Source organism: Protomyces lactucae-debilis (genome assembly GCF_002105105.1).
Source record: "Protomyces lactucae-debilis strain 12-1054 chromosome Unknown BCR37scaffold_1, whole genome shotgun sequence".
NCBI classification, from domain to species: Eukaryota; Fungi; Ascomycota; class Taphrinomycetes; order Taphrinales; family Protomycetaceae; genus Protomyces; species Protomyces lactucae-debilis.
In genome coordinates this window covers 659,672-673,275 of record NW_024467993.1, presented here as the reverse complement: position 1 = coordinate 673,275, position 13,604 = coordinate 659,672, and the positions used below count along the sequence as shown (strand labels likewise).

The following is a 13,604-nucleotide window of genomic DNA, read 5'->3' as shown; positions in this document are numbered from 1 at the left end:
CATATTGCAATGGCCTCATATGCAGATGGCAACAAAGATCTTGATTCGGGTACAAAGTCAGGTGCGTTCGGGGTCAAGTCAATCGACTCGGAAGCAACATCCATTGCGAGCTCATTGTATGCACCTATTAAGTCATACGAGGGGTTCCATCGCTATGATCCGCGGGCAGTCTGGAGTGCAGCAGAGGAGACGAAGCTGCGCTGGACTATTGACCTTCGCATCTGCAGCATAGCTTGCTTGCTCTTCTGGTGTCTACAACTCGACCGTGGCAACATTCGACAAGGTATACAATATGGACTTAGTTCTTCCACTAATATTAGCTCTGTCTGACAATTTTCTCAAAGATCTAGGGCTCAATACAAACGACTACAACACCGGACAGACCATCTTCTACTCGTGCTTCATGCTTGCTGAGCTGCCATCTCAGCTCATCTCGAAGCGTCTTGGTGCTGATGTATGGATTCCAATCCAAGTATTCATGTGGTCTATGGTGACCTTCACACAGTATTGGCTCAATGGTAAAGCGACCTTCTTCATTACGCGAGCTTTGATTGGATTGCTTGAAGGTGGCTTCATCCCAGACATGGTGCTTTACCTCTCGTACTGGTACAAGAATAGCGAATTGCCACTCCGTCTCTCCTTCTTCTGGGTCGCGAACAGCTGTGCGGATATTTCAGGTGCGTTCCTTGCTTATGGTCTCTTGCGCTTGCGGGGACACAGGGGCCAAGCTGGCTGGCGCTACCTCTTCATGATTGAAGGCAGTATCACTGCTATCATTGGTGTCTTGGCCTTTTTCTGGTTACCACCATCGCCTACACAGACCAAAGCTCCATGGCGACCAAAAGGTTGGTTCTCTGAGCACGAAGAGACGATTCTTGTCAATCGTGTCTTGCGTGACGATCCGACCAAGGGCGATATGCACAATCGGGAAGGTCTTTCTTTGAGACGCATTTGGGAGTGTCTCAAGGACCGCGATCTCTGGCCAATCTACTTTTTGGGTCTGATTCTGTACATTCCGCCACAACCTCCAGCAGCATACCTCACGCTTGCCCTGAAAAGCCTTGGCTTTGATACCTTCCAAACCAACCTATTGACGATTCCCAGTACTGTCCTACACATTATTCTCCTTGTTCTCATTACCTGGGCGGCTGCCAAGTACAACAATCGCGCGTGGTTCACTGTTCTTGCTCCAATCTGGTGTCTTGTCTTTCTGGTTGCGCTGTACAATCAGTCTGGAAGTTCTATTTCACGCTGGGTCAAGTTTGCGCTATCGTCGCTCATTATTGGCTACCCATACGTACATGCCATCTGCGTGGCGTGGACGTGCCAGAATGCCGGGTCTGTTGGCAATCGTGCTGTGGCAAGTGCAGTCTACAACATCTTCGTTCAAGGAGGATCGCTCGTTGCTCTCAATATCTACAGAGCAGATGATGCTCCCAAGTATCCCATGGGTAACGCGGCACTCATGGCTATTGCCGTGCTAGCCATCTTTTCGGTCATTGCAACAAGGTTCTACTACAAGTACCGCAACGAGCAAAAGGAAAAGATTTGGCAATCATACACAGAGGACGAACGCATGGCGTATCTGGTGGCCAACAGCATTTCGCACAACGACTCCAATTTTGGTGACAGCGAGCATGGAGACAGTCGCAAATCGTCTATACAAAGCTTGGCAAGCATCAGACGGGACACGGGCAACAAGAGGTTAGATTTTAGATTTGTTTATTGATGACAGGCAGGACACTAGCAATGACCTTTAGATTTAGATTTTACTGATGTGTAGACTACCGCAATAGTGCTGACTGAGATGAGGTTGAGGATGAAATACTTGTCGCTGGATTCACCCGTATAGTTGGGGTTGAGGATGAAATACTAGTCGCCGAATTCACCTGTATAGTTGAGGATAGAGTCAGGCAGGAACCATGTGCCTGCAAACAATGCAGCTGACCAAATTAAGCAGAACCAGACGGGAAGATCACCGAGAACGGTGCGCCAGGTGTGAACAGTCTTCCTCGCTGATTCTTTGGGGCTGGCAACGCCCTTTTCGTCATAGGTGATGAGTTCGTGTCGCTGAGGGCAGTCGGGAGGGAAGAGCATGTATCCGATAGGCACAAAGAATGCAGCCGTGAGGATGAACCATGCTGGAGGTGGCCAAAGCGGACGCAAGATGAGACAACCGACAGTCGCTTCCCAGGTTGGCTGCATGGTACATCGCCAACTCGAGTAGCCGATGGAGCCAAGCGTAAAAGTGATGATGGTGACGTGGTACCAAAGATTGTGATGCCAAACCATGACAAAGATGCGCTTAAAGATATTGGCACGTTCGTCCTTGTACCATTCCTTGAGGCCACCTCTGGCAGCACCAGTTGCACTGAAGGCCATGACTTTGCCACCGAGCCATTTTGGCAGCACGAACGATCGAATGATGCAGTAGGAGTAGTACGGTGCCATCCAAATCGCTGCAGGCGACTCGCGTCGTCCGAACCAGTAGCCAGAGGGCGAGTAGTAAAAGAACTCGGCCACTTTACGCCAAGCAAAGTTGATGAAACAGAGACGGATCAGGAGCTTGAGCTGAGAGACGCTGACAAAAGCCACCATACTTCCACTGGAGAACAAGACGATTGGAACTGTGAGACAGGCAAGTGTCAAGAAGACGCTAAAGATGGATGAGATACCATACATGCATCCACAAAGACGCTGGAAGATGGTCATCTTGTTGCAAGCTTGGCCAAAGAGACAGAAATTGAGCTTGATGGTGGTTTGAATGGTGCCAATGATCCAACGGGTACGCTGCTTGATGTGTCCTTCGAAGGAGTCTGGTACGGTGCCCCATTGCAAGGGCTCGTGTACGTATGCACATTGCCAGCCTTTCCCAAGCAGCATGCTAGAGAAGCAGACATCTTCGGCGAGGGAACCATACGGGAAGCCACCAATGTCATCCACTGCTGAACGTCGCACACAGTAGCCCGAACCAGTACACCAAGCAACACCGAGTGCATCTTTGAGAACTTCTGCGACATGAGCAAAGTAGTCGAGCGACTCATACAGTGGGTCGTCTGTTGGCGTATTGTAAAAGAGCTGGGGAGGACAAGACATGGCGAGTTTTGGATTGAGCAGTAGATGTGGCAACAATGCACGCAACATGTCACTCGTACACAGCATATCAGCATCGAGAGCAGCAAGAAACTCGCCACCGCCTGCATAAGGTTCTGCGAGCGAATCAACAAATGCAATGCCACCGTTGAGATTGCCGGCCTTGAAGTGGTGTGGCTGGCCAGGGATCTTGGTGCGAGCGTAGTAGAAGAGATTTGGGAACTCTAGAATAGCAAGCTTCTCAACTGCTTCGCGAAGCTCGTCATTCTTTCCATCGTCCAGCACGACCACTCGAAAGCGATCCATAGGGTATTCGTTGAAACAAGCAGCGCGAACGGTATCCATGACTTGATCCACCTCTTCACCGCACGTGGTGACAAACAAGTCGCACGTCGGCACCACGTCTCCCACGAGTCGCAGCATGGGACGCTTCCTGTGCTTGAATCCAGTCAGCTGCCACGTCTCCCAGAGGATATTGGGGAAGGCAATCAAGCATTCAACAGCGAGAAAGACCCAGGACAAGGGGTAGGCTTTTTGACGGTACTCTTGAGCTTGAAGTGTTGCCGTAACGCGAGCAATAAAGTAGAGCCAGAATGTGACTTGATCTCCAACTGCCAAGATAGGGGTCAGCATGTGTGTGTATCGTCGTTTTGTGCTCGACTGGTATTTGTCGTCTCGCTTGAGCAAATATTGGATAGCATAGTCTGGCTGCTCTTCGTTGTTGTACAGCGTTGCTTCTGCAGGATTGGCGGCTTCCAAGTCTTGGTACTGACTCAAGTCATAAGCAGAATCGAACAGCATACTTTGCCGAAAGCCTTCCTTGCCGGCATACCAAATGGAGACTGGCTTTTGCGAGCCAGAGACAATCTCTTCCGGTTGATCTTGAGCGAGTGCGTCTGCTAGATGCTTGAGTTCTGCAGGCTTGCTAAAGACTTTGGATGAACGGGAAGGTTGCTTGGAGTGCTTGCCGAGACTGTTGACACTCCAGGTTGAGACACGGTGCGATTTGTCCAGGGAGTAGAGTTCAATTTGAGAGGACCGCTTACTGTTGAGACTGTAGGTACTATCTCTGTTGGAGGCATGGACGCGAGGTGGTGGCAGAATTAAGTCTTCGTCCGTTGGTGCAGGATCCAGGCTATAGCCATATCCGGAAGACGACGAGGGATCTGAACAAACTGTCTAGTCTGTTAGCACACTTCAACATCATGTCAAGTCCATACCTCCGACCGGTAGTCAGCGCTACCAGCGGGCGAACTGCGCTCCATAAATAGGGCGTCTTCTAAAGGGCTTTGTCCCAAGCAGCGGGCCTTTATAAAAAAAGCAAATCTGCCATGTTGTCTCCTGACATTCAGGAGTCGGCCGTGATCCTCGCATTGATGTGACCTTTCTGCGTGGTATCTATTTCTGGCTCGTTTTGAGGGCTGTGCAGTGCGCTTCGTCCAGGACCTTCAAAGAAGCTTCCTGCGTGGGCATAAAAGGAGGAAGGGTCCCCAATCTTCCTTCTTCCCAAGTGGTTTCCCATTCCTGCGGTGACCATGATGTTCACTCTCCTCAACATCCTGCTGCCCAGTGTCCTTGCAGCAGACTTCAAGTACTGCGGCAAACACCAAGTGCGCACAGCCGGTGATGTGAACGTCGAAACCAACCAGTGGAACAATGACAACAACCTCCTCACGCAGTGCGTCGATGTCGCATATGACGAGGCTCGCGGAACCGTTAGCTGGGATGTGGAATGGCAACAACCACAAAAGACAATCATGCCCCATGGCTACCCAAACTTGCAACTCGTCCATGGTGTGCCTGTGCGAGTTCGCGATATTGTTTACCTCAATGCTGCTACGTCGTGGACGTATCAGATTGTTGATGCACCTGAAGATACTGAGATGCAGAGTGCTGGTGTGCGTACCAACGTTGCTTTTGACATGTTTTTCGATTTGGATGCCAAGAAGGCCAAGGATACGGGCAAAGCTAGCGTTGAGGTGATGATCTGGTGCGCTCAGTTTGGTCGTGTCGTGCCATTGGGTTACGATAGTGCACCACCTACTGCTGAGATTACGCTGGAAGGTGTGGATTGGTGGATTTACAAGGCATCCAATGTCCAGGGTCAAACGGTCATTACCTTCTTGCCAAAGAATGGAAAGCGCTCACCCAGCGTCGATTGGCACATCATGGACTTTTTGCGTGAAGTGGGAAAGATCTTTCCGGATTTGTTTGTGCCGATGTTGTGGATGGGTCACTTGCAGGTTGGATCTGAGTTGTTTGAAGCGGTTCGTCGTCCATCCCTCAAGACAGCGCAAAGGCTAACCACTCTAGACCAAAAAGATCAAGCTCTCTTTTACCGATACCAAGATCCTCCTTGGCGCTGTAGCAGATGCAGAGAAACCACCCAAGGGTGCTGATGGAAAGGATGACACCGCAACCGCAACCGCAACGAAACCCAACAATGTCGCCAAACCGAAACCCACTTCTACAGCATTCGCTACGTTTGCACCACCAGACTTACCGGGTGTGCCACGCGAGGAAACGGCATCTGGACAGAATGTCACGGCGACGTCAGAGTTAGGTCTCATCAAAGTCGATCCAAGCGCTATTGCAGCACCAGAAGCAACGAATGTGATTGTGAATGGTGGTCGTGGTGCAAGTGGTAGCAAGAGTGCTGCATCGAGCATTGCTGTGTTGAGTATGGGACTCTTGAGCACGATGGCGGCTCTCGTGTTTGGTATCATGATGCTGTGAGCATTTGACAACTTGACCATTCTTTCTGATAATAGACGGCATCATTGGCCATAGTATGAGCTTCAGCCTAGCACAAGTATCTGATTTTCATTGAGTAGCAGCAGTACAGTGCAAGTCTTGTCCTTGACCCAGTCTGAAGTCGTCGTCGTGCTCACTCACAGTATTCAGATGACACAAGAGTTGAAATGTAAAAGACTCAAAATGACTATGGCAAGCGCTACTGCTGGCTAATCGATACTCAAACGCGCAAAAATCAATGCAGACAAGGTCGTTAATCAATGCCATCTTCAATTTCATCATCATTCAAATCACTCCCAATCATCCATCGCAGCAGCTGCTGTACCAGGTTCAGCAACAGCAGCACTACCATTGGCCCAAGCATTCATCTGAGCTTCCTCTTCAGGACTATACTTGGGTGCCACAAGTTCTGGTGCTGGTGGACGTTCATTGATACCGGCATTGGGGTTTCCTTGGATATTTGCAAACTGTGGAGGTGCAGCGGCCATTGCTGGGACAGCGGGCATTTTGTTTCCACTGGCTTGTGGTGGAAGGGAGGTGGGTGCAGGACGTTGCAGTTGCTGAGGTGACGAGTGGATTGAGGATTGTGAAGGGATGGCTTGCCAGTCATCACTAGCAGGTGCCTTTTGAGGTGTGACTCCACCGACGGGTGATGAAGAAGGTGCTTGCCAATCATCCCAGTCTTGCTGTGCCCTGGATGGGGCAGCAGCAGTAGGTGCAGTAGGAGCAGGAGCACGTTGTTGTTTCTGCTGTTGGCCATTTGTAGCATTGCCATTGCCGTTGCCATTGCCATTTGCCACCCAAGGCCATTTACGATGCAGGCCAAAGGACTCTTCAACTTGATACACATCATCTTGCTGTTCAACTTGCCATGCATCTTGAGTAGGAGCAGTCTCTTCAGTGAAATCAGCTTGAGCGGGTGTAGCATTCCAGTCGTTGATGGCAGGAGCGGGTGCAGCATTCCAATCATTGGTGGCAGGAGCCGGTGCAGCGTTCCACTCCGTTGTGGTGGCAGGTGCAGTATCCCAAGAATCTGCGGCAGGAGCCTGCTTGGCTACTGTCTTGGTCACCGTTGGAGCTTGAGCTTGGGGAATCGTTGTAGCAGCAGGAGCGGAATACCAATCATCCGCAGCCGCAGGTGCAGGTTGTTGAGAGGTAGTTAACTCTGGCACGTCGAATTTCTGACCCAAGGTAGGTGGCTCTAACTTGGGTGTGGCGACTCTTACTGCTTTGTGAGTTGCAGGTTGATGGGACTCTTTGGCCTTTGTGGTAGATTGTGAGGTGACTGAGGGTGCAGTTTCAGCAATCACACTGAATCGTGCTTCCTCGGTGGAGGTCCTGGTGGATTCTGGGATTGTGGCAGAGGGTGTTGCTGCGGCTGCAGGACCCGGAGTAATGGCAGCGCGGTGATTGACACGAGGTTGCTGCTGCTGTCGTCGTTTCTTCCAGAGTGTCTTCTTTGTTCGAATTGCTTCGACCCAAGACAGAACTTGCTCTTCCGTAGAGGGCTCTGTGACTTGTGAACGCAATCGCTGGACCACTTCGACAGGATCATCGTTTTCATGGACTGGAAAGTCGATTTGACGTTCCCTGGCGAGGTTTGTCAGTATCGTTACAACTTGGCGTAAGAAGCAGACTCACCCGTCGGAGAACTCGAGCCTGAATAGGAACGGACCACGTCCAGCGTTGGATCCCAGCAAAAGCACGTCTGTCGGGAAATCTGTGCCGTTATTGCCAGAGGTACCCTGGTGAGCAGGACGGTGATCGGTGCTTGCTGGTGCTGCTGACGGAGCAACGATAGGCACGGGTTTCTTTTCCTTGGGTGGCAAGACGAAGGGTGGTGTGCTGTAGAGTTGCCTCGAGGGTGGGTTGTGGTAAGGTGCAGCTGCTGCAGTCAAGTAGCTGGGTCTCTCGCCAGGGACATTGCCGGCTGGATGAGGCGTATGAGCAGGGCGTGTCTAGGGAGGGAGGAGATACCTATGAGGAGGAGAGACTCTGCGAGCTTTTGCTTCTCTGATTCTGCGTGGTAGAGTTGTGCTCTGAGGCGCTGGACCTCTGCCATGTCCTCTGCTGGTCGGAACATGGAGTGGCAGTACTCAGCAGTAGGCAGTAGCAGTAAGCAGTAGTGAGAGAGCAGAGTAAAGAGCAGCGAGCAGAGCAGGAAGCAATGGAAGAGAGAAGAAAGGAGAGGGAAGGAGGCAACATCATGGCGTGGTCTGTGCGCAGGAGGCAGACAAGGTGGCATCAGTCATACTATCAGCCAGTGTCCAGTCATCTAGCTTGTACTCTACTCTGTGCCTGCCATAGTCACTGCTATACCACTCAGACCCAGCTACGAATCAGTCTGACCAGCTAATACCCAGCTAGTACCCTGCTAACCTCTCTCTCTCTCCGCAATTCCCCCCAGCAAATCACCTCATCCTACAACCACCACCACCACCACCACCACAACCCACCATGGCAGACAAGCATGCCCTCCTCATGATCCCAGGACCCATCGAATTCTCAGACAATGTCCTCAAAGCCATGTCCCACCCATCCGTCTCCCACGTCGCACCGGCATTCGCAAAAGTATTCGGTGAAAACCTCACCCTCCTCCGTCAAATCTTCCTCACCACCGCACCCGACTCTCAGCCATTCGTTGTTTCCGGTTCGGGTACCATGGGTTGGGACTTCGTCGCTGCGAATATGGTGGAACCCGGAGAGCATGTCTTGGTGCTGCATACAGGATACTTTGCAGATTCATTCGCCGAGTGTTTTGAATGCTATGGTGTCCAACCCACCCAACTCAAAGCACCGATCGGTAGTCGTCCATCCCTCGAGGAAATCGAAAAAGCACTTCAACAGAAAAAGTACAAGATGATCACCATCACCCATACCGATACCTCCACCGGTGTCCTCTCTGACGTCAAGGGCGTCTCGGCACTCGTCAAGCGTGTCTCACCCGACACCCTCATTTGTGTGGATGGTGTGTGTTCGATTGCTTGTGAGGAACTCCGATTCGATGAATGGGGCGTCGATGTCGCATTGACGGCCAGTCAAAAGGCACTCGGTACACCCGCCGGTCTCTGTGTTCTCATGGTCTCTGGTCGTGGCATGCAAGCCTATCAAACCAGAAAGACACCACCAGCAACGTATTTCGCTAGTTTCAAACGCTGGCTACCCATCATGCAAGCCTATGAACAACAAACTGCAAAATACTTTGCCACACCAGCCGTTCAGCTCGTTTATGCCCTCAATGCCTCCCTCAAGGAAATTCTACAAGAGAGTATGGACACACGATTCAAGCAACATGCAGACGCATCAGATTACGTCAAGGCAGAATTGACAAAGATGGGATTAAAACAACTTGCCGTTGATCCAGCATTCGCAGCACATGGCATGACGGCCGTGTACACACCCAACAACATGCCAGTGAGCGAATGGATGCCTAAACTCGCGAGCAAAGGTGTTGTCTTTGCCGGTGGTTTGCATAAAGAAATCGCAACAAAGTACTTCCGGATCGGTCATATGGGTGTCTCTGTGCTAGACAAGTCGCGTGGTGATTTAGAGACGGCATTGACGGCCATTCGTGAAGCACTCAAGGAGATTGGGTATTCAGCTTGACGCCAGGACGAAGCCAAGAGCAGGTTGTGAAATTGAAAAAGGGGTCTTGCGCTTCGTACTTTGCTATATCTATATATCAGTCTACATTGCAATATGTCCACAATGAACCGTTTCCCGGCATTTGAGGAGTAAAGTGTCAATGGTGCTCGATACAGCAAGTAACGTCTTTTGGTATGCAGCAATCTGTGCGTCCAGCGCCGACGTATCAACCGTACAAAGTGGTCTAAAGCCTTGCATGCAGCGTTCATGAAGAATTGGTTGCAATGCAGGTATTTGCTTCTTGCGACGACACGAGACTCGAACGCATCCAATCTTGCGAGAGGCAGTGGGTATGTGTGGTGGAGGCTGGACAGTACCGGGTTTCAGCACAGTGGTGCTAGTGCGTGGACCTGAGTAGACGGGAGGACTGGCTTTCTCCTTGACTGACGCAGCCTTGACTGCAGACTCCGATTCCTGCATCACGGATTTTGGTTTGAGTGACGAATTGGCAGACAGGACACTGCGTGCGGTATGCACAGAGCCCATGCGCGAGCCAGCAGACTCAACAGACTGCCTTTCGACCTTGTTGACTGACATGCTGTCCACCTTCTCCATGATGGAAGCAGCATGCTCTGATTGCACATCAGAAGGTAATGTCTCTCTGGGCAAAACAACAGGTCCCGGTGGAACACTACCGACACCGGACGGCGGTGGTATCAATACGGCTTCTGCATCATCATGCGATCCCTCAGAAGAACGACGCCCTAGGACCTTGGCACGATCCATCAGAGACATGCGTGACATGCGTTGACCGTCTTCAAGCTGTTCAATCTTGCGGTGAAGGTGCATCTGGTGCTCAAATGTGCGATGAATGGACGAGGGCATTGGGTTGATGAGCGATACTCAGGCTCTCTGGCCCTTTTTGAGCTAGAGGGTCTGTTTTGACCAAATAGGTCATCTATACGAGAGATGCTTGTATGTTGACGAGCATATTCTTTGCAAGCAATGTGGCAAGGCAGCTTATTGACTATTTACCCATCAAACATGTCAACTTCTGTATAGCATGAGCTCCAGCTTGTGGTGTCATGGCTCAAATTAGAGTTCACCAGACTGCGGCCCAGACAAGACACCACAAAAAAGCCGGCAAATCCTGCACCGAGCCAGGGGACACCAGAAGCCTACGCTTGGCACGCCGCAGACTGCGTGTGTTGGCCAAGAACAAGTCTCGTCTTTGCAGACACAACAGCAACAAGTCATCCCAAACATGCTTGGCCGTAATCGTATCGTGTTTGCCGCGGTCACTGCAACATTCATCGCGTCAACAGGATTTCTATTCAGCCCACACGGGCGCCCACTCTACCACGCAACCATCAATAAGCTACAACCCTACACAGACGCCGTCACGCGTCCGTGGACGAGTAAACAGCGCGTTTGGCCAGCTACATGCAGTGAACGACCGTATCGCGTCTTGGCAGTCGGCGATTCACTTACCGCGGGATGGGTTCCACCGCCTGAAGGTCAACAGCCGATCACAAATCCGTATACAGATCAATTCTCAAAGATTGTTCGGCATGCACTGCATACGAAGAATATTGGCTTCACTGGTTATAAAGCTGATGAAATGCATCAAGTCATGCTGGATGAGATTCGATTGCAGGATGAACCCTTTGATATCTTCATCACCATGGGCGGTACGAACGACATTTTGGAACGTGCACCTGAAGAGGCTTTTGATCCTGCGCCTGTGATTGAAACGTTGAAACAGACGTGGACGACAGCCTTGTCGCATGGCAACGATACATTGCTTGTTGTTTTGAATTTGCTGGATATCGCCTATGACCCCTACTTGGATCGTGTTTTACAGTTGAATGCACTGCTTCCAGAAGCTGTGGCGAGTTTGAACTCTAGCAGAGTGTTCTTGATGGACCTGCATGCGCAATTCACGATGCTTGGAAAGCCAGCGGAGGAAGTCAAGGAAAATTGGGCTGATCCAGTGCACCCATCCGAGAACGGGTATAACATCATGGGTCAATTGATTGCGAAACAGCTCGACACGCTCATTTCTTGCTGATAGGCGCTGTCATCACATCATTGCATCTAGCGTTGTACAATATAGCAACTAGACATTTCCCCTGCGACCACCACGTTTGCCACGCTCGATATGCGCCTTGAGCTCCTTTCGCTTGATGGTCAACTTCTTCATACTCTTGCCCTGGATATCCTTGCGATGCTTGACCATGAGGAAATTCTTCTTGCGCGCCTTCTCCTTATTGGTGGTCGACCGGCCTTCCTCTGTACGACCACCCTTCCTGGAGCCAAACTTTTCACGACCCTCACGACCTTCGAGCACAGTTGCCATACGACCCTCGCGATCAGCCTTGATGCGTTTCCGTGGACCTTCAATTTGTGCAGCATCGATAAAGTCGTCTTCATCTTCTTTCCGCTTGACGCTGAGTGAATGATGGGTTTGCTTGCCAGGTGCTGCCGCTCGTAATTCAGCGAGTTTCTTAAAATCGGCTGGTGTCAAGATGCGTTGACTCGCAATACTCTCACCAACTGGCTTTGGCACTGGCACGGGCTTCTCCTTCTCCTCGTCGTCATCTGAGGAGAAATCAATCTCGCCGTCCGACTCAACATTGATCCAACCGCCATCTGCCTCATCTTCCTCTGATTCAACTTCAAAGTCATCCCACGCATCTTCTGGTTCTTCATGCGCATAGTGTTCTTCCAGCAATTCAAGTCCATCAATACCACGCGTGACGTTTCGCTCAACGCCGAATTGCGTCCCTTCACTCGTACCAGCCGCCAAACCAATCGATGCACTCTTCCCACGATCCTTCTTTGCAAGCATCTCAGGCGCCACATCACGATAGAGCGTGATGAGCGATCGGGAAGCCATCATGACACCTTTATCCTTCGAACCTTTATACTCTGTCAAATCCTGCAACAACGTCTCATCCATAGCAAGTGGATTTCTCGAACAAATCTCTCGAATGGAATTCAATCCTGCACAGACAACTTCAGGCGACACACCCGTCGTGACAAACTCATTGGCAATCTTTTTGATGCTCGGTGAGATGATTTCTGGTGGAACAAATTCATGCACGGCACCGGCCAGCGATGCGAGGATCTTGGTGACGTCGCGTTGATGCGGACTGATCCATTTGGAGAGAAAAGAGTAGAATGGCAAGACAGTCAGCTTGTGGTAGCCAAGCAGTCTTGACAGTAATGCCATGACGAGCATCTTGTGATCAAAGGAAAGCGGCCGCTTCGATGCGAGATGAACAGAGTAGAGCTTCTCTGCAAATGATTGTGGGTCATGCAATATCTGCAATGCTGAAAAGTTGACCGATCCTTGCTTAGGCTGCTTCTTGCGCTTATTTTCCGCAACGATGGCTTTGCGTACCTTTTGCGCGCGTGCTTTGGACGTTTTGTTTACACCGGCTGCATGCTGCATTTGTCGCAAATCAGGACCTTCCTCATCGCTGTCTTCCTCTTCTTGCTCAACGCCCATAAAGAAGTAAAGGCCACCGAGCATGACTTTTGTATGCAAACTCAATGCTGCAATCTTGCAAATCTCTGCAACGCGTGCATCACCACTCCAGATATTCTTCGCCCAGAGCTCTTTTGTCAGACGAATGGCCCATACGCCACTACTCTCGTGATTGACCATATCGAAGAGAATGGACTGCACCGTCTTGTTGAGGGAGGCATTCTTGGCTTTTGCATTCTCTGTTTTGATGGCGGATAGAATGGCTTCATAAATTTGCGCGCGGAGTGCTTTGCTATTGGATGCGGATAGAATCGGAATGAAGGTCTTGATGAGACTGATGGAGGAGATGACACCCTTGTTGCGCAACAGAACTAGATTTTGTACAATCTTTTCCCGCAAGTCTGGGTCGAGGACGGCATGGTGCTTTGTGAGGAGGTACGCCAAGTCATCCGGAAACACAGCCGTCTCTGCAGGAAAACAAATACTCACCTGCGCAATGAACGTGATGAGCTCGCCAAACTTGTGATTGGGCTGCGCGGGACTCTGCTTGAAGATCTCCAGTGTCGTTGTATAGTGGTTGAGTTGCTGCAGAAACTCTTCCTTGTATGATGGCGGGTCTCGTTTGAGGAGGTTCTGCAGGGATAGGAGGTTAGTTGGGAGCACGGCCGCTCGTCCGCCC

The 13,604-nt window shown here is 50.8% G+C and overlaps 8 protein-coding genes across 8 annotated transcripts; 4 read left to right on the top strand and 4 right to left on the bottom strand.

The window, feature by feature from the left end:
* Positions 1-9: 9 nt before the first annotated feature.
* BCR37DRAFT_363686 (major facilitator superfamily domain-containing protein) lies at positions 10-2,154 on the top strand (the record flags this gene model as incomplete). Its single annotated transcript, XM_040868248.1, has 3 exons — positions 10-283; positions 321-1,581; positions 1,669-2,154. The coding sequence occupies 3 exons, from the start codon at positions 10-12 to the stop codon at positions 1,727-1,729; spliced, it is 1,596 nt and encodes a 531-aa protein (XP_040728403.1). The 3' UTR covers positions 1,730-2,154.
* BCR37DRAFT_331612 (nucleotide-diphospho-sugar transferase) lies at positions 1,918-3,741 on the bottom strand (the record flags this gene model as incomplete). Its single annotated transcript, XM_040867028.1, has 1 exon — positions 1,918-3,741. A coding segment is annotated over one exon (1,824 nt), but the record flags the coding sequence as incomplete, so codon positions are not given.
* A 752-nt stretch (positions 3,742-4,493) lies between these two features.
* Positions 4,494-5,953, top strand: BCR37DRAFT_16429 (concanavalin A-like lectin/glucanase domain-containing protein). Its single transcript, XM_040866208.1, has one exon. The coding sequence runs from the start codon at positions 4,629-4,631 to the stop codon at positions 5,490-5,492; it is 864 nt and encodes a 287-aa protein (XP_040728401.1). The 5' UTR covers positions 4,494-4,628; the 3' UTR covers positions 5,493-5,953.
* A 62-nt stretch (positions 5,954-6,015) lies between these two features.
* BCR37DRAFT_375865 (uncharacterized protein) lies at positions 6,016-8,231 on the bottom strand. Its single transcript, XM_040868467.1, has 3 exons — positions 7,825-8,231; positions 7,489-7,777; positions 6,016-7,437 (listed from the first exon to the last, which is right to left on the bottom strand). Exons 1-3 carry the CDS (start codon positions 8,090-8,092, stop codon positions 6,138-6,140), a joined length of 1,857 nt encoding a protein of 618 aa, XP_040728400.1. The 5' UTR covers positions 8,093-8,231; the 3' UTR covers positions 6,016-6,137.
* BCR37DRAFT_375864 (pyridoxal phosphate-dependent transferase) lies at positions 8,082-9,570 on the top strand. The gene has a single exon (XM_040868466.1). The coding sequence runs from the start codon at positions 8,305-8,307 to the stop codon at positions 9,451-9,453; it is 1,149 nt and encodes a 382-aa protein (XP_040728399.1). The 5' UTR covers positions 8,082-8,304; the 3' UTR covers positions 9,454-9,570.
* BCR37DRAFT_385160 (uncharacterized protein) lies at positions 9,535-10,317 on the bottom strand (the record flags this gene model as incomplete). Its single annotated transcript, XM_040870326.1, has 1 exon — positions 9,535-10,317. The coding sequence occupies one exon, from the start codon at positions 10,315-10,317 to the stop codon at positions 9,535-9,537; it is 783 nt and encodes a 260-aa protein (XP_040728398.1).
* Positions 10,318-10,696: 379 nt separating this feature from the next.
* On the top strand, positions 10,697-11,503 carry BCR37DRAFT_390410 (SGNH hydrolase-type esterase domain-containing protein; the record flags this gene model as incomplete). The annotated part of the gene is made up of 1 exon (XM_040870849.1): positions 10,697-11,503. The coding sequence occupies one exon, from the start codon at positions 10,697-10,699 to the stop codon at positions 11,501-11,503; it is 807 nt and encodes a 268-aa protein (XP_040728397.1).
* A 72-nt stretch (positions 11,504-11,575) lies between these two features.
* Positions 11,576-13,594, bottom strand: BCR37DRAFT_333434 (SDA1-domain-containing protein; the record flags this gene model as incomplete). Its single annotated transcript, XM_040867099.1, has 1 exon — positions 11,576-13,594. A coding segment is annotated over one exon (2,019 nt), but the record flags the coding sequence as incomplete, so codon positions are not given.
* Between the last annotated feature and the right edge of the window lie 10 nt (positions 13,595-13,604).

Coding starts and splice junctions, on each gene's coding strand:
- BCR37DRAFT_375864 (XM_040868466.1), top strand. CDS start 8,305: ATGGCAGACAAGCATGCCCTCCTCATGATCCCAGGACCCATCGAATTC.
- BCR37DRAFT_16429 (XM_040866208.1), top strand. CDS start 4,629: ATGATGTTCACTCTCCTCAACATCCTGCTGCCCAGTGTCCTTGCAGCA.
- BCR37DRAFT_375865 (XM_040868467.1), bottom strand. CDS start 8,092: ATGCCACCTTGTCTGCCTCCTGCGCACAGACCACGCCATGATGTTGCC. Junction 7,778..7,824: donor AGAGTCTCTCCTCCTCATAG/GTATCTCCTCCC, acceptor CGCCTCATCCAG/CCGGCAATGTCCCTGGCGAG. Junction 7,438..7,488: donor AGGCTCGAGTTCTCCGACGG/GTGAGTCTGCTT, acceptor AAACCTCGCCAG/GGAACGTCAAATCGACTTTC.